The 24,135-nt window shown below is 38.5% G+C and overlaps 1 protein-coding gene across 8 annotated transcripts in view; it reads left to right on the forward strand.

Moving 5' to 3' along the window:
* The window catches only part of LOC124178357 (DNA-directed RNA polymerase, mitochondrial), a 110,742-nt gene that overhangs the window by 37,472 nt on the left and 49,135 nt on the right, over positions 1-24,135 (forward strand). For all 8 annotated transcript variants that reach the window (XR_006869782.1, XR_006869783.1, XR_006869780.1 and 5 more), the window contains 2 exons: positions 9,842-10,242; positions 15,072-15,424. Coding sequence is in view for 2 of the 8 variants with exons in the window: in XM_046561620.1 (XP_046417576.1) it covers positions 9,842-10,242; positions 15,072-15,424 (754 nt within the window). In the remaining 6 variants the exon portion in view is untranslated. The remainder of the gene's footprint in view (positions 1-9,841; positions 10,243-15,071; positions 15,425-24,135) is intronic.

Below are 24,135 nucleotides of genomic sequence, written 5' to 3' on the forward strand. Positions count from 1 at the left end.
TCTCTAATACTTTACCCAGATTCATGACTAATAGAGGACACCCGGAACGACTCAAAGCAAATAATACCGTTTGATGCGTACAGACCTGCTACTCAATTTAGGTTGCTGAATATTACAAACTTTCGGATAATTATAAATGCGGAAAAATATGCGGTACAGAATGAGAACCACTGTGAATTCTGTAATAAGATCAACAATTTATTGCCGGTCATCGTGAAATGCGATTTACACACAAAAAAAATTTGAGTTTTATTCATAGGAAAGTCACAAACGAAAACTTCGATACACTAAATGTTCTGTGAAACCCAGATCCAAGCGAACTCAAAAAGTTCATGCTGATCGCGACTAGCCAAGCCAAACCTTCTCAAGAAAGGAGGTTGTATATTAGACCTGTCCTTAAGAAGGGCAAAATTGCATTTTAATGGCCTTACCCCCCAAATTGGTTCGAAATAATTAAAAAAAAAATGTCCGAATTTTGAAAAAATTTTCCCTCCATATTTACCCACGCCTAGGAAGCCTTTCTTTTTCCCATAAGAAAAGCATTGGTTTTTCGGGATTTTTAATAGTTTTTTTACCGCTGCCGTAATTATCAGCTGAAAAATCGCAAATTCTCAGAAAATCTTGACAGTTATGTTACCTTTTTGTCCAATTTTTTGGAATTTGATACAAGCATTTTTGGGCTAGATCGATCACATCTTTATTCTCTAAAAACGCGGAAAAGAGTCGATCGATCTAGCCCAAAAATGCTTGTATCGAATTCCAAAAAACTGAACAAAATGCAGCATAACTGTCAACATTTTCTGAGAATTTGCGATTTTTTAGCTGATAATTACGGCAGCGGTAAAAAAACCATTAAAAATTCCAAAAAACCAATGCTTTTCTTATTGGAAAAAGTAAGGCTTCCTAGGCGTGGGTAAATATGGAGGGAAAAATTTTCAAAAATTCTAACATTTTTTTTGAATTATTTCGAACCAATTTGGGGGGTAAGACCATTAAAATTCGACTTTGCCCTTCTTAAGGACAGGTCTATTGTACATAGACGTAGGCATAAAATTAGTTATAAGATGATTGCAACTTCAAATTTTACGATTCATACTTACAACTGCAGCAAGAAAATCTTACGAGTATATTAGGCTGTTTGAAAAAAGCACCACCTTCCAATTTTTTTTCGCGAATGCCTTTTGAAATTTTCAAGATGTAAAATGTTTGCCACAGCCGTAAGGAAGACGTATACAATCAACTTTGTATCATAAAGAGCGAGATTGCCTCGATCGATATGTCGGAAGAATAAACTACATACATACACTATCGAAATGTGGTAAACGCGCGACAATTCTGTCTCGTACTTAGAGGGCGCCACCGGCAATCGAAGCGATCAAAGTGAAGATCGGAGCGCTCGGCGCGAGAGAGCATTGCACAATTATCACCCTGCGCAACAAGTTGCTGTGCGCGGTACTCGGAGCAGCAGATACACCCATTAACAAAGTGGTGTCGAAACCCGGGAAATTATAGAAATAATTCAGAACGGTAAGGGTGCGAAGCGTGTAAGTCGGATAATTGTGCAGTGCTTCAAACGAGACCAGTACTAAGTTCTCGGATACACCATGGTGCGTGGACGTCCGCATGACCGACCACCTGTGCGAGTGCGCGTATGGCCGTGCGGCCGAATGGTGCGACGACTCCCAGCTCGCGAAATGGACAAAAGAAACTGGGAAAACGTGACTGACCCGGCACAGCTTCACTCTCAAAGGCGCGCTCGAGACAGGGAAGACAACGAGCGGGACAGCATAGCGGCGGAGGAAATAAATCCAGCGCCCATGGACCTGTCAATAGAAGGGCATAACGAGGTCGTCGAGCATTGTTTAGGCCAGAACCAACTTCATCGAGAAGGGAGCAACCCCTAGATCGCACATCAACCGCTTATTGTCGTTACACCACGTGAATTGCGCGCTACAAGTGTGATTCCAGAAATGGCTTGTAAACGACGGCTGAAGCTAGACGCATCAGAACAACGCTTATCTATCAAACGCAGAGCCATCGATAAGAGAGAACGACTTAAGCTCGAGCTGGATGATAGAGGCTTGGCGGAGCAGTTGGAGGGAGATGCTAAGTCAAGTTGTAGCGGAAACCTAGCAACGCGGGGTCCGACGGGCAATCATGCGAGCTCGAGCCCACGGTATATGACCTTGGACGACGCGAACGAAGACGACCGCCATAGCAAGGCAGGGACACCGGCTGTATCGGAGCAAAGCGCGTCAGCAACGGTGAGGAAAAGTGGGATCAGTATACGAATCCCACGATTTCGGACCAAGCTATACACAGATTGTCAACCGTTAAATCGCCACCGATCTTCAGTTGAGATTCGCGAGAGGCTCAGATTCAAACACACCTTCGATTTGTCGATCCAATTCGGCGGATATACCGATGCTGAAAACATCATCCGATCATACGATTGCCTGAAGGGAACAGCGATGACAACAGTAAACTCGCTTATGTCAACGAAGATCAAGTCACATAGAAGCGTACGGCTTATGGGCCGCTTGAAGCAAAACTTTCCGCGACTCGTAAATCCGTAAGATGGCTCTACCGTCAGTCGACAATAGAGAGTTAGCACGATCACCCCAACTCGCCGGTCGGAGCCGACACACCGACACTGTACGCATTAGTACAGAGCGCTGTACGTGAGCCACACAAGCAAAGGCGCCACTAGCGACACCTAGCTGTTGGGGTGATAGCTCGTCCGAGCACCCCAACTTTTCTTGCTTCAAATAGCCTGCAGGCCGTACGTTTCTATGTGACTCGATCTTTGTTGTTTATGTTGACGGCCGCGAGCGCCAAGCCCTTAATGAAGCTCTTAGAGATGAAATACGGGAACCCGGACAGGATAGTGCAACAGATCATTGAGGATATGAGGGCCGTACCCAAAATTGGAACGAAATCTGGAGATATCTTCGAGTTGTCGACCAGGGTAGAAGACTGTGTGGTGTCTATCAGGGCCGTCAATTACATCGGTTATTTTCATAGCCCCGAGCTAGCGCAGAAAATAGTTGATAAAATGCTACACCCGTTGACGCCATTTTACAATCGATATGTGAGTACTTCACCGTTAGAGAAGCCCTGACTCATTACAGTATCTCAGTTCCTACGGCGGGCGGTAGAGATGGCGTACAGAGCTGGCACGAGAGTTTCGAGAAGCGTTGCGAGTCAAAATGTCAAAGAAAACAGGGCAACAAGGGCAAGTTGTGGGCGTAAAGGCCCGATGCGACGCGCGCTATCGGTATTGCACTTAAATTTAGAAGCGAGCAAAAGCGACGCGCATGGATCCAATACCGTCGAATCACGAGGAATTGCGATTCCGACGAGCCTATGTGTGGTTTGCGATAAATTGGGGCATGGCATAGCAAACTGCAAAAATTCCGCGAGAGGATCGCTCGGGGATAGGTGAAAATGGGTCGTGAAACTCTGCTTCAGGTGCCCATCGAGCGGCCATGCTAAAAAAAATTGCAAAGGTAAGATGCAACATAAGTAACTGCCGAAAACCAGACCGCAACCAATTGCATAAAAAGGTTACTCGAGCGGTAGACAGTAAGGAGGGCAAGGTCGACAAGTTCCAGAGTTGGGGAGGCACAGGACATGTGACTAGAACGCGTACGCAACACGTACGTGATGGAGTCAGGAAGAGAATTATTAAAAATACTCCCAGTAACATTGATCGGCCCTATCAATAAAAAAACTGACTTACGCGCTTATGGATGAAGGGTCTACCATAACGTTGATCGACGCCGCGATTGCGCGCAGTGTCGGCGTGACGGGTCGACGAATTAGAATAACGCTAAGTGGAGTGGTTGAAGTACAAACAAGAGATCCCACAAGTGAGTCCGTGAGCCTGGAGGTCCGTGGTAAATGGCAGAAAGAAATTTACACGTTGAAGGGAGCGAGAACAGTCACCAATCTCTCGTTACTGCGTCAAAGCCTACTATCGGAAGATGCAAAGGATATTACCCTGGGCGGCGTCATACTAGACTTCTACGATAACGTCACCCTGGCAATACTTATAGGCCAAGACAATTGGCCTCTTACAGTCACCAGAGATATTCAAGTTTCGAGGAACAACTCATTGGGGCTCTCCTAGACACCATTGAGTTGGACGCTACACGGAGGCCCCCATAGACGCAACAGAGGAGCACCATCCGGGTGCGTAATGACGCTAGGCGGGCTTGCGAACAGATTCCCTTGCGTTAGACAACATGGATGATAACCGCGTACACGAATTAGTAAAGTCAAGTTTTCAATTGAAATCGCTGGGAATAATGCGGTTAGACAGAATCAACCGATGAGACGAACGCGTGATCCAGCTAATAGAAACTTTGACACGCGGTATACCGAACGGCTGGGAAACCGGGCTACTATGAAAAAGCGATTTTACCTCGCTACCACCCAGCAGATAAAACGCGTATAACAGGCTCATGAGCTTAGAGAGGAAACTGGGCAAAGATAAGACTTACGCGGAGGCGTACTACGCTGAAATGCAGAAACTCATCAACCGTGCGTACGCTCTATCGGTAGACAAGCTGGAAGGTGACCCGAAGACAACCTGGTATCTGCCGCATTTCGGGGTCAAGAATCCGAATAAATTAGGCAAACTTAGATTAGTGCTCGACGCTGCCGCCCGATCACAGGGCGTACGGATAAACGACCGGCTGCTGCCGGGCTCAAACTTACACCCGTCTCTCTTTAGCGTGCTGCTACGATTCAGGCAAAGATCAGTAGCGCTAAAAGGAGACGTGCGAGATATGTTTTTACATGTAAAAATACGACCAGAGGATCAATACGTCCAACGATTCCTATGGCAAGCTCATAACCGTATGAAGTCGTTGATCTTCGGAGTAAAATCTTCTCCGTCAACAGCACTTTACGTCAACAATAAAAATGCGGACGAATTCGCGAATGAAAGACCAAAGGGGACAGCAGCTGTTGAAGCGAAACTTTACATGGACGACTATTTGGACAGCGTTGACACGATAGAAGAGACGATCGCATTGGCCAGGGACGTCATCAAAATCAACGACTCAGCCCGGTTTAAAATGCATAGCTGGGCGAGTAACCGATGTTTTGGTAGCTGCACCAGCCAAATCAGCCCATTAAAAAAAACCAGGCTGAAGATTTTCTTACTTTTTTATGACTAATTTATTACCACAATACTAAATTTATTACCCCTACTAGTTCAGCGTAAGCGTCTTGTGGCGTGGCATTGGTCGAAGCTGCATCAGCCATATCGTAACTTACCTATATTTCACACCATTAAGGTGTACCCTGTCACAATTTTTTACTTTTTCATTACTTTTTGAGGATATCAATCTAACATAAGGAATGCGAACCCATAAGGTGGTAAACAACCCTTTTTCCCTAATTCCATGAGTAAATCAATTGATTGCATTCGACGTTTGTTCGCACCTGCAGGCATACAGTTATGTGCACTGAGACATTTTGAGATATTGGGGGTGCAGCAGGATGCGGTAATAAAAAACGTGCTCCGACAATGTCCGGTTTCACCGAATTCCGTTGACAACTCGCGCGACTGATATATTTTACCCACCTATGAAGATCTTTCCAGTTTCAAAAACCAAAGTACCCTTTGCGAACGGAATCGGGTGAAAACGGATGTTACTGGGGTCAGTCATTTTATTACCACAACCCGCTGCACCCCAAACATGCAAAAATGCTTTCCGGCACAACTGAGTACTCCTGGGAAAGAGGTGCTTTGGTTTCTGAAACTTGAGAGATCTCCATAGGTGGGTAAAAAATATCAGTTGCGCTAGATGTCTACGGAATCGGGTGAAAACGGATGTTATTGGGGTCAGTCATTGTATTAGCACAATCCATTGCACCCCAAACTTGCAGAAATGCTTCCTGGCACTCCTAGGAAAAGGGTGCTTAGGTTTCTGAAACTTGGAAGATCTCTATAGGTGGGTAAAATGTATCAGTCGCGCAAGATGTTAAACGAATTGGGTGAAAACGGAAGTTTTTGAGGTCAGTCATTTTATTACGACAACCCACTGCACCCCAAACGGCCGAAAATGCATCTCGACACAACTACGTACTCCTAGGCAAAAGGTGCTTTGGTTTTTGAAACTTGAAAGATCTTAAGGGCAATCAATTTCTGTTAGTACTTAGCCTGAAAGATGATTTATTTATGGAATTAGGGAATAAGGGTTCTTGACCCCCTTATGGGTTAGCATTCCTTATGTTAGGTTGATATTCTCAAAAAGTAATAAAAAAGTAAAATATTTTGACGTAAGGTACACCTTGATGATGTGAAATATAGGCAAGTTACGATATGGCTGGTGCAGCTTCGACCAATGCCACGCCACAAGACGCTTACGCTGAATTAGTAGGGATAATAAATTTAGTATTGTAGTAATAAATTAGTGATAAAAAAGTAAGAAAATCTCCCGTTCGGTTTTTTTTAGTGGGACGATTTGGCTGTTGCAGCTACCAGGACGTGAGTAACCGTGAGGTAGTCTCGAAAAACATATCGCCACATGATCGCGTAAAGGAGACGGTCAATCTCACGGCAAAGGAACACCGGTATCATTGTGAAAGAGTGCCAAGCTTAACTTGGGACCCACGAACGGATATGTTCGGTTTCGAGACCGATTTTACGATGATACCCACTAAATTATTCACAACTGAAAAGAGGCCCACAAAACGCGAGATGCTACAAATCTTCATGTCTGTCTTCAACCCGCTAGGCTGTCTGTCGCAGTAGAATTAAATTAGAAGAGGATTTGGGTGACGCCGATTTCGCAAGTTGGAAAAGGTGGATTGATGACCTTCCATCCATTAAAAAGGTGGAAATACCGCGTTGCTACCTGATCTGTAATGTGGAGGTATGCAAGAACAATCTCCACGTGTTTTGTGATGCTAGCAAATTAGCCTACGCAGCCATGATTTACCCTAGGATTCAATACGTCAATAGCCGCGTAGACGTTAAATCAGTGGCAAGCGAAGATCTTGTCTCTACGATGAAGGTGCTCTCCATTCCACGTCTAGAGCTACAGGCCGTGCTAATAGCTGGCCGGTTGACGACCGTGGTTCAAAATGAATTGGAAATCACCATACAGAGTCGAAAGAGATTCGCGTACTAATACCAAGCTGTCGTCTCACACCGCCTGCCGAAATGCCGCCTGAACATGGACCGAAGCAAACATCAGTAGACGAAGCTGATGCGCAAATACCAGCTTCGGAAGAGAAAAAACCTGAAACAAGAACCATAGTATCGGAGTTTATTGGCTGCTGTGTCGAAAGCCCGGCTGCTGGACTGCCCGAGCTCCAAAGGTTTTCTTCGTGGACACGGCCTACACGCAGCACGGCCATAGTCCTGCTCTTCACGAGCAAGTGCCTAAGGCAATACTACGAAAGAAAGGACGGTTCGAATACGCTGAAAACCCAACGACATAGGACAGCTCGTCAAATCGGCGGTGGAGAGGCAAAGAACATAGTTTGCATAATAGACCCAAAGTTCATAAACTCTGCGGAACATCTATAACAAATCCATTCGTGGAACAGATTGTGAACGGTTTGCATAGAGACGTTCTTTCTTCTTCTTTTTCTTCTTTTTGTTTTTGTCTAGAATAGGATTTTCTGTGATAAATGTTATTTATATTGTATTGATTTCTCAAGGAGCGGGTGCACGTAGGGACAAGCTGCTGCGATTAATGGTGTTAATAAGTGCAAGTAGAAAAGAAATATCGGTATTCCCATCTTAATTTACTTTGAGTTGTTAATAAACTGGAACAAAAATGTAATTTTCACCCTAGACATAAGACATTTCACCGACTCAAAGCTCTCATATAAATGCAAGGTGACGAGGCTGGATGTTAAGCATATTATTACTTGAAAGTGTAATCTCGAAATTCCAAGGATATTCAGTCAAATTTTCCTGAAGACATGGTCAAAATAGTAAAAGAATGGCAAAAATGTGCAAAAATCGCAATTTCCGACGTGGCGCAGCACTCACAAAAATCTGTAATAATTCGTGGGGGTACTATACCTACACCTAAAGCAATGAAATGAAGAAAAAAAAATGTTTGTTACACCTACTCGATTTCAAAATATAACAATTTCTAACTCAAATTAATGTTTTTCGGCACCTTGGGAGTGGTCCTTCGCGTCCAAATTAATTCACGTAAATGGTCTTTTGGTAATGGATATTCATAATTTTCTTCATAAGGATCCGTCAATCGAGTCTTGAGATAAAATATGAAATGCATTAAATGTCAGTTTTCATGAGTGAGAAGCTGGTTGGGGAATGCCAGTTTTTGATGTGAGTAAAACCGTTAAGATTCTTTGGCGACTTTACGGCTGGGCCCAGCCAGCCATCATCAGGCTATTTATTGGAAGAAACAATTTATATAATTACAAAGACTTTAGTAGGTGTTCATAGAGTATAAATATATTGAGAATTTATATTTAATTTTATAATCAAAGTTGAAGAAAGGAAACTTACATTAAAAAAAAATATTAAGCATCACCAAAAGAATCCTAACGGTTTTACTTCCATCAATAATTGACCTTCCCCGACGAACTTCTCACTCACGACCTCTAAAAGTTGATTGTATACGTCTTCCTTGCGACCCCGGCATTTATTTTACATCTTGAAACTCTCAAAACGCGTGCACGAAAAAAATCAGATTGTCATATTTTTTGAACCTCCCTATGTTATACATATTAGAGTGGTCCTTGGAAAGGTCATGATTGAATTTTGCCTGTCGTACCTCCCAATTTGGTTCCAAATAATTCCTCCATTATTTCAGATTTTCACCTCAACTTTTATCCCTGCCGCCATCGGGATGGATTTCCTCATTTAAAATACACATGTTTCAGATACATCCTTCATACATATTTCATTGCAAGAGTAATAATGTTCAAAAAAATCTGTGACTGCGAGGTTTTACTGAGTATAAGTGCTACTATCTGAGAAAAATTCAAATCACCCTACCAGACAATCTAGACGAATTGCACTTCCTCTAAATAATTATAAAAACAAATCACATTTCATGGGTGTACAATTGGTCGCGATTGCCTGATATGATGATGTGACTTTTTTCTCAGATATTAGCACTATCGCCCACTAGAACTTCGCAGTTACAGATTTTTTTGAACATTATTACTCTCACGATGAAATATATACGGAGAATGTGTCCGAAACATGTATATTTTAAGGGGAGCGTTCGGTGAAATATTCGTAAAAAATAACCGAAAAATTGACTTTCGGTTTTTTACGGAAAAACTTTCTTTAAATGAGGAAATCCATCCTGTTGGTGGCAGGGGTTAGAGTTGAGGTAAAAATCTGGAAAAATTGAAAAATTATTCTTGAATTATTTGTTGAGATTGCCTGGTATAATGATGAGATTTTTTTCTCAGGTAGTAGCACTAATGCCCACTAAAACCTCGCAGTTACAGATTTTTTCGAACATTATTACTAATACATCAAAATATGTACTGAGAATGTGTCAGAAACACGTGTATTTTAAATGGGGAAAGCCATCCCGTTGGCGGGAAGGGTTAGAGTTGAGGTAAAAATCTGAAATGATTTGGGAATTTTTTTTGAATGATTTGAAACCGACTTGGGGAATAGGACAGTCGAAATTGAAAAATGACCTTTTCAAGGACCACCCTAATAAGTGTATTATTCTCATATATTAGCATTATATACTACTATTCATAAAAGCAAAGATTTATACTCTTTACTCTAAATATTGAATGTTTATTTAATCTATTCTATATTCGTGTTTTGATAAGTATGTTCTGTTTCACTCGAAATTCGTTTAAATAACAGGAAGAAAGAGAAAAAATCAAAAGCTCACACCGATGGACACAACAAAGACGAGAATATGAAAATGAAAATTAAGGAATTAGAAGAGCTGGGTAAAAAAACGAGTTTTGAACGCAACCTGCATGCATATCTGAACGTTTGCGTCAACTGTGGATTGACATCCGAAGCATCACGCACATTATTATGGTATAGAAAACGAGGAAAGTACTTGAAGTATGTACTTAGAGGTCTCAATATTGTTCACTACAACACTATATTACATGGATTTGCGTCAGTCGGTAACCTAGAGAAGTTGAAAGTGTTTTTGCGAATCATAGCTCAGGATTCGTTGAAGACCAATTCACAAACGTACGCTGCTGTATTCGAATGTGTGGGGCGTATCGCAGACCATCAAAATCACCAAGGTAATTACTCAATCGTTTCACAAGTTTGACTCGCTGTATTCCACCGTTATACAGGGTGGAAGACATATATAGGGTATATCCCTAAATCAGGGAGATGTTAAAATTTTTTTTATTTAAACTTTAGAGGTACCTGTATTTAGTGTACATCTAACAATGTATCATGGAAAATCACAAAATCTTAAAATTTGTTGGGTTCCCTTAAAATAATACAATTATATACTATGATTTTCTGAAAATTGAACTCAGAAAATAAAAAATATGAATAATAGCTTGACTTTTTATTGCTGAGTTGTATTCTTCGGTGACAGATCATTCTAAAGAGTACTTGAGAATTTTTCGAGAGAAAGAAATATTGAAATTGGATCAAAAACACCAGAGTTTACTAATTTCGAATGTGCTAATAATAAATACTTTCCTGATATTGTTGATACCTAAGTTTGTGTTATTAGAATTTACTTATATGCATTTCTGTCACATGGTAAGAATGTTTTTTCTTTTGCGTCCAATATTATTGACGTAAACGGCACTGGTGAAGATTTTTTGAACGGGGAAATGGCGCCGTTAAAATATTACGTAATCCTCGCAATCCGAGGATACCAATCGTACGTTGCTTTAAGGGGGTATTCTAGTCTAGAGGCCCGAATTTCGAGCATTTTTTGACGGCGAATAAAATAAAAGCAATTGATATTTTTACTATCCATTTTTTTATCATTTATTTATTTATATATTAAGAGCACACAAAATGAATTTAAAAACAAAAAAATAAATTTTCATGGAATTATGCGTCCTTGAAGTGGAAGGGGAAAACAAAAGGCAGTATCCTCGTCGCCACGATTTCTAACCTTGTGGTCATCAGAAAAAAAAAAAAAAAAAGATTATTAATCTACATAAATGCAGCTATCGTACTAACCAAAAAAAAGTCGAAAAAAAATTTTTTTTTGCCAAATTACGGCTGTCCGAAAAAAATAATACGTTTTTTTTGACTTTTTTGGACGTTTCTGAATTTTTTAAAAATAGTAAAAATTATTATTTCGTTATAATAATGGTTCGTGCGATAGAGACATGTATTGAGAAGATTCTCACCAAATTTCAAGTAAATCGGTTCAATAGAACTTGAGAAATCATGTCAACCGTTTTGAAAAATATAGTTTTGAGAAAAACGCGTTTAAAGTATTCGTTCCAGCCGAGCCAGTATTGAAGACGTGTCACTAAAATAGCTATATCTCTGAAAATAATTGAAATTTTGACTTGTCCTTTCAAGGACACATTCTTAAAAGGTTAAGCTTTGAAAATATAAAAAAAAAAAAATCGATTTTTTCAAATTTCTACACTAGAATACCCCCTTAAAGTTACATAGAATTCGCGGTGACATATACGCTCAAAATGTATTTATTTTCGACTCAACCATAATGTTCACTTTTTTTTTACCTGAAAACGGAACGAAAGTGGCATATTATTCCCTCTTTATTTGGTTCCCTCATCTGTAAGACAAAAGTAGCACTTTTCTCCCATATTTGCAATTACTTTTTCAGTTATTTTGGCTTTCCCTTATTTTCCATTTTGAAGTACATCTCTCTGTATTATTATAAACTTTCAATGTTTTCTTTTTCTATCCTTTATTTTACTACAATCTGTCTCTGTTGACAATAAGAAGTATGTATAAAATAATGACATGGTATCATGTGAACTCTTTCCCAGTGGTCCGTGTTCCTTCAAAATTTATATACGTATAATTTTATTTAAATATTGAGTTATTAGTTGAATTTTCAAGGAATAATTATTTAATTATTTCAATATCTTGTATTTCTTCAGTTTTGTAACATTGATTATTTCAGTAAGTAGATATGTTGCTAATTCGTTCGGATGCATTTCTAGTTTCTCCTTATATTTCTTGAAATATCTCACTCGCTTCTTTTACTGTAGGTATTCCCAAGTCTTTTCTGATTATCTGATTCGTCAGGAACAATGGACCATTTACTGGTACTCTCGGTACTTTCGCTTGAAATCTTTCCAAGATTTCAATATTTGAATTATATGTACATTCCCACAGTTGAATGACATACGTCCAAACTGGCTTGAGTACACTTTTATACAGTAAGATTTTCTTTTTAAGTGTGATTTCTGATCTTCTACCTAGTAGCCAATATATTTTTCGAAATTTCGAATTCAATTGTTTTCGTTTAGTCCATAGGTATATGAGGTCTCCATGTTAATTTCTGATCCACGTAGATTCCCAGATATTTAATGTGGAATGATTTTTTTACTAATAAATATTGACAGTTTTATTGTTTTCCTTATTGTGAATATGATATGGTTTGATTTTTCTTCGTTTACTCTGGTTCTCTATAATTTCAGTCAGTCTTCTAGTTTATTCAGCTAGCCTTGCATTTTGTTTGTAGCTAAAATTTCAGTTTGCTGGCAACAGAGTACTGCTGTGTCATCTGCGTAAGTAGCAGTGTTTATATCATCTGAAGTTGGTATGTCTGCAGAATATAATAAATACAATATTGGACCAAGAACACTACATTGGGGTATTCTTGCCTTGATTTGAAATAGTTCAGTTATTTCATCGTTTATCTTCACTTAGAATGTTCGATTTAATAGATAGAATTCAAGAAAGAGAAAGAAAGGCTCCGAATAATATTTTTTAAGCTTAATTAATAAAATAATTTTTCGAAATCACCAATTTTTCGAATTTACATTCTTTCAACAATATTCTTCTCGTAAAAAAATGATTTCCACATCCGCATATCATTCATTAGACGGCTTTGCTTGTCTTACGTGGCTTCTCATCGGAAGCAAGGATTCAAAAGGGTAAACACAACATCTACACTTTATAGTCCTCCATATGCACAGTGCTTGAAGAGAAGAAACTTCTTATTCACACATAAACCGGGCACAGGAAAACAAATTCGAATTCACTGGTGATGAGAGAAATTAACGATAACAGAGTCAGGGCGGCTAGGTGGTCTAGTGGAGTAAGGCTTCCGGTCAAGCATCTCTAGACGCCAGGTTCGAATTCTGGCTTCGTCGTTAATTTTTCGAAACCACCAATTTTTCGAATTTACATTCTTTCTTAATTAATAAACCTTTGTGCCAAACTTTACCGAATGCCTGAGCCACATCTAGAAAAGCAGCATTGCAGTACATTTTGTTTTCTAATGCATCTCTTATTTTTGCAGTAATTCTGTTCAATGGTTGCGAAAACCAAATTGGTGATCAGGAATCAATTTTTTACCAGTAATAACTTCGTTTAATCTTTTTAAAAATATTTTATCTTATGACTTTTGCCAATATAGGTAAGAGGCTTATAGGTCGATAAGGTGTTATCGATCCAGGCTCCTTACCCGGTTTAGGAACAACAATTATTTGTACAACTTTACATTGATTAGGAAAGTCATGCAATCGAAAACAAGCATTGACTAGTATAGTTATGAATCCCATCGCTTTTAGTGGCACGACTTTTCACATTATTCCATTTATTTGGTCATAACCAGGAAACTTCCTGTACTTATGTAAGTGTTTTTATAATATTGATTACTTCCTCAACTTTGACGCTTTTTATTGGTGTCTTATCTTGAGTACCTATTAGTAGTATATTCGTGTAATGGATTTTCTTCTTCTTCATCTGTATCTTCCTGGATTGGTGCCTCAAAGACCTGAGATAGATTTTCAGCGAAACATTATGCCTTCTCTTCATTTGATCCAGATCATTTACCATTACGGCATTTTATTGGCTCCATAAATTTTTGTGGTCTACTGAGTTTTTTAGTTGCTCTCCATAACGAATAATCTGCTGCTTTTGTTGGCGATAATTTACTCAGATATTCTTGAATACTGTTATTCTTACCTCTATGAAGTAGTATTTTTAAATTTTTGATTGCTCTAGCGAGATCAGTTTTTGCATGTTTTGACCTTGTTTCTTTCCAAATCTTTTTCAATTCTCTCTTCTCTTGTATTGTATCCCTTATGAATTTTTCTATTTTTCGGGTATAATATCGTTGTTCGAGGGTTGGTGTAGCTTCAGAAACAGCTGTGTGTAATAATATGTTAAAATGGTCCATAGCATTTCCTATATCATCGGCTGTGTTGAGTGGAATATTACATAAAAGGTTATTATCTATAATTTCCCTGTATTTTATCGAGTCCGTTTTTTGTTATAAAGTTGATTTGATTTCCTTATTTCCAGTATTTACGATTCAACTCAATGATAACCGGTGAATGTCATCTTACCATTCCAGACAAGATTCAGCCGTGATATAATTACGTTTGATACCTCCAACTATTGCAAAGTCGATTAAGTATGGTTTTTTACCTAAGTCAGATGACCAGTACGTTGGTTCTCCGGTTGATGTTGCTTTGCGATTATTAGTTTGAATAGATACGTAAAGTTATTTACCTCTTGGCGTTGGAGTATTTGACCTTGACCCCTACCATGCATGTTTGGCATTATAATCTCTACCAGCTATGAATATATCTCCCAGTGTATTGAAAAATGTACTGAACTTATTTTGATCGATTTTACGTTTTGGTAGACAGTAAATTGCTGATATCACTAACGATGGGTAATTACTTTAAAAAATTGGCGTTACTTAATATTTGAACGGTACCTTATCTCTTTTCCCAACTTTCATTCCAACAGTTGGGCTCATTCATCCTTAACTAAAAAATAATGTAATTGCTAGAGAAAACATTTTAGAGTATGATTGGATCGACGATTTCTTTTGAAATTATCGAAGTTTATGACAAAATTCACAGCAGTATGAAATGAATCTTCTCAATTGTTGCATTGTCCTTACCGCTGATATAACAATTAGATGTCACTTTAGGTTACCTGGAGTCTATCTCATCAGATATGGCAGCACGGCACATCAGTTTCAATGATGTTTTGGACAAATCAGTATTCATAAACGATCAACGAGAAATGGTTCTTCGAGGAATTCGCATCTTGAACCCAGATTTCGAACCAATATATACAAAATCAAATACTTCTTACGCAAACCATCTACTCGATGAAATATCAAAGACTGATAGTCAGCAGACTACGCCAGCCAAAGGATTGTTTTCAGTACCGGAATTGTCTGAAATGGCTAGACGTCAAATGGAACTTGAATCACTTGGTCATGTTACTCTGAAAAGCATCGCCACAAATGCCGAACCCTCACCAACAGTTTTACTTTGTGTAAGTCAGTTATTAAACATCTTTATTTTACATGAAATAATATTAAGGGGTGTCCTAGTCGATTTCGACGTTGATTTACATATCTCCAAGTATCGAAGTCGATATATCTCAAACGCAAAAAAGGGCTTAACAACCTCATTCTATACGCAATTCTGAACAAGAACACTCCAATGTATTTTCATTTGGCACAGCAATAAAGAAATGGCATTAATTCTACGAATTTACTGTTGCGATTTCGTAGAATCCGTGCCATTTCTTTATTCCTGCCTCAAATGAAAATGCATTTGAGAGTTTTTGTTCAGAATTGTGTGTAGAATGGGACCGTTACTTCCCGGTTTTTGGGTTTGAGATACGTGGAGTTCGATATTTGGAGATATATACGTCGTCAATGTTGAAATCGACCAGGGTTTTTATCTAGGGCACTGCAGTTTTTGTTATCTTAATGCTGTGCTTTCCCCTTTAACGCTACCTGTCGTTTTTGATATTTTTTCCCTTTCTGATCCGAATATATACTCTATTCTACACAGCACCACTTGCTACAATATTACAGTACTGTATAAACGAATGGAGGATTTTCCTTGAACGTCTACATATGTATATTGATGCATACAAGGAGTTTTCGGTAAATTTCACAATGAGTATAGTATGATACGATAAAAGTGCGCAAAGTATGTGATTCTTGCACAAGTATAGTTTGTCGACAGAGCGAAGCGAGGGTAACAAAAAGCAAGTGCGAGGGTCACACACGCGCACGCATATCGTATTCTATTTTGTGTAATACTTCCGGGGAAGTTCGTCTTCGCGCGCTGTGGCCGACGCGCGAAATACACGATTTCCCACAGTTTACAAACTGTTCAGAGATATCACACAACTGTTAGTAAATGGTATTTTCCTAACAGTTTTCTGAGCTAAACCGGTGTAACTAGCACCATCTGACGTGAAGAGTCGTGACTACGACCGCGTCCGCTGTATTGCAGCAACACGTCTACGTTTAGTTTAGACTTCTACACTTTGAATTTGCTCGACTCGAACTTCCTATGCAGGTGATAAAAAAAATACATTAGATGTAATTTCGGTTATCTATCTGTTGCCGGTAGATTGTCGGTAAAACAACGTTCGCGTCGAGATCCTTCACTGAAAACTCGTGATACATAGTTGTGTGATTGTGAGAAATTCATTTTCTATGATTAATATAATCGTAAAGTTATTCGATAAAATAACATAGTACACTACAATATAAGTGCGCGAAGTACGTGAATTGATTATTGCACGAAGATTACGTGTACACACATGTATCGTATACTACTTTTTTTTAACTCAGTGTGCAAAATTGTAACCGGTAGGAAGCTAGAGTCAAAAAAGAAATCAATGCGACTAGAGGTAAGGAGGCCGAACGCAATGCTGGCAAAATGGACTGTGAAAGTGATGAACGATCCACGGATTGTACCCGCCTGGCGGCGCTACCACTGCGGGCTCCGTCAGCGCGGTGATTTTGAATCGTCGATTTAATACGTATGTATCCTATTCGTAACCAGGCGCTGGTATCGCTTGCGGATACATCCCGAACTACAAGATCTTTCATCACTTTCACGATCCACTTTTCGACAATTCCGCCATATGCGTTCGGCCTCCTTACCTCTAGTCTCCATGAAAGAAATATTGTGATATAAGTGTAATGTATATATAAGTATAAGAGAGGCGGGGTGCGGTAGGGGTTTAGGGGTGTCGCCCCTGGTGAGGGCGCAAGAGGCAGAACCCCCGTTGGGGGTCCGGTCGCAAAAAAATACTATTAAAATTACTACAAAATTTTTCCAATTGTTTTTAGAGAGTGGAGACGTCTTTTTTCGTTTCTTCCAACTTTTAAATTCACTGTTTGGACGCGGACGCTTAGATTTCGCCGGAAATGACTCCAGTGTGTATCATTTACTACTTCGAGCACGTCTTCCGGTATAATAGCTTCGATTTCAAAAGCTAATTTTTAGAGCTTGTCATGTCTTTTATCTCTGACCACTCACAAAACAGACCTATACGCACGTGTTTACAAAAATACGATGTGTCACGTGTATCGCTTGCAGAGTCGAACTGACGTCTTTGTTTTTCTAGCGATTGCAGTGTCCGTCCGGATGACCTTGAAGCCTGGCACAGCTCATATCTCCATGTAGTCCAAAATTCCAGTAATTTATATACATTTCTAAAACCAAATGAACCGAACAGGCTGATTATTATATAATATATGGGATTTGGGGGGGGGGGGGGGGGTGCTTAGACTCAAATTGTCGACCAACATTTCCTATGTGCTGTCTCCGCCATCTTGAAAAAGTGGCTACATTTTTTTTTTGCTATAACTCGGCACCCCGAGGTGATGCAAGAATTTTCACTACATACTTTTTTTTATTGCTTTTTTTACGTTATACAATTGAGGTTCTATACATTTTTCACTTACTGTTGATTGTTGAAATATCGAAAGAAATTGAGAAAAATTAAGAGAACTGGTTTTTCCATTTTTTCAACTTTCTCGTGATACATATCGGAACAATCAAACTTATCAGTGTTCAAACTTATAGAATGTGCTGATACCTACAATTTTTTTTTTTGTTTTTGTTAGATGACAATTACCACTAATAGTGCATCGTATTTGCAGAATCTAGTCGTTCAGTATTAGAGTCGTGGAGAAGAGATATATCAACAAGCTAGGTAGCGAATGTTGTCTCAATCTGAACATTCATTATATCATTTTTATTTTTCAAAACACATCAAATTACAAAGTTCCACCTTCATACCCGATTGGGAAACACAATTTAAAATATTACAATTGTATAATCCCTAAAATTTCAACATCTGCACTTACAATTTTTGGCCAGCCATAACATAGAAAATATAATTCGGAAACTCAAATGTCCAACAAAACTTCTCTGTATTTCTTGGCTCTCAAAATAGGGAATAAAAAAAGTTCAATCAATATTCAAGGTTTTTGTTGCGTAATTAATTCTTTGATTCGCCTTACATCCTAAAGTATCACTCCGGAATAATCGATTTAAGCAAGATTCTTGTTCCTCTTTCGATACTCTAAATGAAAATTTTTTGAAAAAAATTTATACCTAATTTAAAGATTTTTTCGTTGTTTTCATACTCTAGCTCGCGGTATCTTCTACCCTATTACTAGCAGAATTTTTCAATCAACATTTTTGTTCTTTTTTTTTTAATCCAATTTACACCTAATTTTAAGATTTTTGTGAAAATAAATTCTACTTCAGATTTTGTTTGAAACTTTCAGATTTATTGAAAAAAAATTTCAAAATAAATTCGCATTTAGAGAATTAAAAAAAGCAATATAATGCTCCTTGAAACTGCTACGGCGTGAATGATGGTGATCATAACGAGCGGCTATCAAGGATCGCATCCACATCCAGCCGTGATGTTATTACGGCTTACTTTGGATTCTTAATTCGTCGATCGATAGATAATAAAGAGATTATCTTATTTTATTTAGCCTTGTATTCATATGATCCGTCTTCAACAAGTAAACGTGATACATCGCATGATTCATCATTTTACTGTTTTATTTATTTATATTCTACTAGGGGCTTCGCCCCTGCGCGCTTCGCGCGCCAACCCCACCTCGGCACTACGCGCCTCACTATTTCCTTATACAGTGTCTGTTAGACAGGTGAATTTATTTATCCTGATTTGATGACAGGTCTGCAACTGTTGATCGGTTGTTTCCGATCAACCCGACATTGCTATTGGCTCTCTATGCAGGTCTGCTCAGGTTGTTTTCGTAAACGAATCCACTCACATGTACAAAACCCCCGATGCCATGCATCCCCAATTGCATTTGGCGACTTATTTTGCTATAGTTATTATTTTCCCCATAGTAGAAGAAATTCATAGCTTTGCTATAAGTAGAATTTCTATGGCTTCAGACAAATTATAAACTCGTTATGATATTCGAGCCAGGGATATGAAATTTAATCCCAGAGATTCTGTCTGGCTCTTTCAACCTCGAAGACAGAAAGGACGATGTCCGAAACTACAAAGAAACTGGGAAGGCCCTTACTTAGTGGTTAACCGAATCAAGGATTTACAGGATCCGAAAAAACCTATTTCTTCTCTGATATAACTCTCCTCGAGTTCTGTTTCATTACTTCTACTGACATGTTTGCCAGTATGATATATTTGAAACCATACTCAGTCTCACCTCTGCGTGTCGATCTTGAGTGTCGTATACACAATACGCAAGCGCGCGAAAAAGGCAATTCCTGTTGGGAATAATCTTGATAATTCTCGTTTGCATGTTTATTTTTTGCGTGTCAGAAACAGATACCTATAAAGATGTTTGTCCAAGACTGTCATAAACAGCCGATGGCAGCTGTCAAAGGAAGTTTTGTTTGCTAGATGCTTTTTGTTTTGTTTTCGGCATCTCACTCCACCGCCAACTTCATGCGTATACTATTGATATAATAATCTTTTTATACTATTGTTATTATAATATTTTTCATACTATTGTTATTACAATCTTTTTCACCTGTTGCTACTTCTTTTTCATTTGTTCAGAACTTTTCTATTAGATAGAGAGATGAGATTTTAATAATTTTATCTAGAACGTTAAACCTGTTACAACATACCTCTGGCCCAGTGCATATGGGGCTTTCCACGTCAGATCGACCTGACCAAAAGCCTGACCCTCTTCGAATCTTATTAAACTTCATGAAAACTTTCTGTTAGGTACTTGTCGAGAGTGTTTGTGATTCTTTTTTTAGATTTTTATTCGACGATGCTTAGACGTTATCATTCGGTTATCAATAGTTTTCGAGTAATACCTCATTACACTTCGGACGTTTCCGATTTCCGCACATATTATACCGAATGCTGATGTCTAAGCTTCGTCGAATAAAAATCTTTAAAAAATCACAAACACTCTCGACAAGTAACAGAAGTTTTCGCGGAGTTTAAAAAAATTCGAAGAGGGTCAGGCTTTTGGTCAGGTCGATCTGACGTTGAAAGCCCAATATGCATTCGCCAATCCTTCTATGGTAACCGACTTCGATCGATTTGTAACTTTGGCATTTCAATCTTGAAGCGATTTCATGAGACACATATTCATGCGTTTTGACGAAAAACGAATTTTTACCTTTGTTTCGCCATTTTGAAATTTTCATGAAAGTTGTGTTTTTCCGAGCATAAAAAATATATGTTCGCCTCAAACTGTCGCCATTTTCAATCATGCATTTACAACGATTTTTTATAAAAATTTACTGAATTTTATAAGCTTTAAGCTCGTTTCTAGGATTCACTGTGATTCAGTGGGAATTCTCCGAAATAGAGGTGAAAAACTGACAAAAGTCAATTTCAGAGGCAATTGATTTTTTTAAAAACACCACCACCAACATCATCTTCGTGTTGCAAATTATCTGCAGTTGCCTGAATTACTTTATTAGGAGAGGAAATGGTTAAATAAATTAGAGAACAGTTTATATATATTGTGAGAGAAATTCTGTACGTCTGTCTTGTATGTTTATTCTGTAACGACTAACTTTTCATACACAAGAGGTAAGTATCAAGAAGGAGGTAAACATTGTATACCTTGTGTATTTGTTCCGTGTAAATGTGTTGTCTGTATGCGAGAGTTAATGTGTATGTGAATCTGTGTTGGCCTTTATGATTGTGTCGTTGACACTTTTATTCAACATTCCCCCTCAACGACGCATCTGCCTTCCAGTTTCCTAGTCTGATCTTCTCGCATATCATCTTTATGCTGTTTGGTCCAAGCGGCTTTGTCAACATATCGGCTTCGTTTTCTTCGGTGCAGCAGAATTAAAAATCAACAAATTTCTTGGCTTTAGCATCTTTTGCGTAATAGTACTTTACGTCAATATGCTTCGTTATGTTTTTATAGTCACCTGATTTTATTTTATTCAGGCAACTTTGGTTATCTTCGTTTATAATTGTCGGATTCTTTTGAGGCTCTCCAAAATCCGTTAGTATTCTGTGAATCCAAGTTACCTGCTGACATGCTTCGGCTAGTGCCACGAACTCAGCTTCTGTGGATGATAACGCCACACAACTCTGTTTTCTGCAATTCTAGCTGATGATTCCACCGTTGAGTTTGAAGATGTGTCCACTATTTGATTTGCGATCATCTCTGTCTTCTGCCCAGTTCGCATCCGCAAATCCGATCAGTTCTTTAGAATTTTGATCCCCGTTGCTCAATTTTAATTCGTAATCCACTGTTTTCTTCAAGTATCGTACGCATCGTTTCGCCTCATTTCAATCAACGTTCGTAGGTGCAGTGATCTTTTGACTCAGAATAGATACAGGTCTGTTTGGAGAAATGGGCCGAAAATACCGAAGCAATATCAGAAGACCAAGCAGGCTTCCGCAAAATGGAACGAAATCCTGAAAAAGGAGAGGAAACCTCAAATGAACTTCGATTCAAACAAAGTCTAGTTTACAGGGGCTTTCGAGGTCGGTGATAATGAATCCGAAGTCAAAAATACTGCAAATAAAATGGTAGACCTAATGTAGTGTACATATCCGAAAGAATTACGTCAGATTTCAATGATGATAGGTATAAGGGTGTTATTGAGGTTAATGATTGCAAATTCAAGGTCCACATTTTCCAAAATCTTATTACCAAGATAATGACGAATGTTTTGTGGCTTAACCCTTTCAGTCATGCATTTTTCATCTGCATCGATTTCGATGAAAATTGGTACTTGGAGGTTTTCGGGGTCGCTGATTACGAATCCGGCATTAGATTTTCAAAATTCGAAATGGCGGATCCAATATGGCGGACGTGAAATTCCAAAAACTTATTAATTCTTCTAAAACTTTGTACTCAGGTGTTTTCGGGGTCGCTGATTACGAATCTGACATTAGATTTTCAAAATTCAAAATGGTGGACCCGATATGGTGGACGTCAAGTTTTATATCTTATATCTTTCTGCTCAATATTTTGGCCTGAATTTAGTCATTTGAGGGATTTTGGAATGGCTGATCACGAATCTGAAGTCATAACTTTATGATTTCTAAATCCAAGATGGCAAATGCCATCTTATCTTTGTTTGTCTATATTCGTGTCTCTCTCTTAGTCCTACCCGGAACTAACGAAGAGGACGTGGAGAGCATCTAGTTCCACTTTTTTGTTTGTTTTTTGTTGCTTTTTCTGTTTTTTGTGTTTTTTTATTGTTTTTTATTCAATATTCCTATTATGACGCACGCACGCACATATATCTATCAATGATAATGGTATGGAACTACGAATTTTAATTATCTCAAATTTCATCTCAAATTAACTGAAATATTTATTTCTAATGTATATTTGAAGGAATATTCCTGATAAAGTAAGATTTTACGAGATTGAAATTTTTATTGGCACATTGCCCAATTGGATCGACTATAGCGGATCCACCATTTTGAATTTTCAAAATATGACCTCATATTCGTGATCAGCGACTCAAAAAACCCCTAGATACGTATTTTCAGAGGCCTTGGTTCAATATCAGAGCTTTGAGGTGATTTTTTAAAAGGTGGGACCGTAGCGGTCAATTCAATTCGTCAATACTTGAAAAAAATTTAGATACACAAATGAAAAAAGCATTTCTCTTTTAGCAAAAACATCGTCAAAAGTTACAATTATTATAAAATTAATTAATGCAATAGAATTTCCTCGTCAAAATCGTCGTCAAAACCAGAATCAGTTTTTATAGTAATTGACGTTGGTGTTACGAGGTTTATAATAGTGATCTCGACGAGCGGTCATCGATGACCGCATCCGAGGATCAGAGAAAATGTGAGGAACTTGCATTAAGGAGTTGAATGATTGAGAGTATAATTGATTCATTGTCAAAGATATGGAAACTGCAATGAGAAGACGTGAAGGAGGAAAAAGGGAAGAGAGGTAAATTCAGAAGTTGGCCGAATGAAGGATGACTTGAGTGTGCGTATATGGGGGGAAGCATGCGAAGCAGTGGCTAGCTGCAGTGCAGAAGTATGAAGCATTCCGCTGATGTAAACTAAAGCAGTGAGGTGATGTGATTGTAAGAGTGTGGGAAAAGAATCTATGGTCTGAAAGACGTAACATTGGGATTAACAATTCTACAACTACCATAGATAAACTGCGCATTTTTTCTCGGGTAATTTACGGAAACTTGAAATGTACGGATAAGATGTTATACCATGAGCCAGTTGAAAACACCTTCTATTGCTTTGGATCTCGAACACTTTCGTGATAAATTTTCTCGAATACTTTTGATGTCTTTGTTTTTAGTTTTTTGAACATGTTTGGATAGCTGGCCGATGCATAATAATGGATTATCTATTATCTATGCACCATGAATTAGAACTTTGTGCACTGAGAATACCACGGATATAGTTCAGCAAATAGTCGCGCAGTTTCATCCGCATATTCTTAAAATTTGTCATTATGCATCTCATGGCCGCTTGAAATAAACGTAACATAAAACGTAAAATCGTTTGATTAAATTTTCGTTGACCCCCGTTATCATGGCAAACACAGTTAAATTTTCTAAAAAGGGCCGAGCTGTACATTACTATCATTGGTACTGCCGAATCCAGGCTTCAAATAATAAACGATTAGTCCTAATTTGGTACGGAAGGCCTTTTTAATAATGCTCTTGGTCTCTTGTACAATTCGTTTTTCTTCTTTAGTATGTGCTTGCGATTTTTAAATTTTCAGTTTCTAGGACAAT

This window comes from Neodiprion fabricii, chromosome 3 (genome assembly GCF_021155785.1).
Source record: "Neodiprion fabricii isolate iyNeoFabr1 chromosome 3, iyNeoFabr1.1, whole genome shotgun sequence".
Classification (NCBI taxonomy): domain Eukaryota; kingdom Metazoa; phylum Arthropoda; class Insecta; order Hymenoptera; family Diprionidae; genus Neodiprion; species Neodiprion fabricii.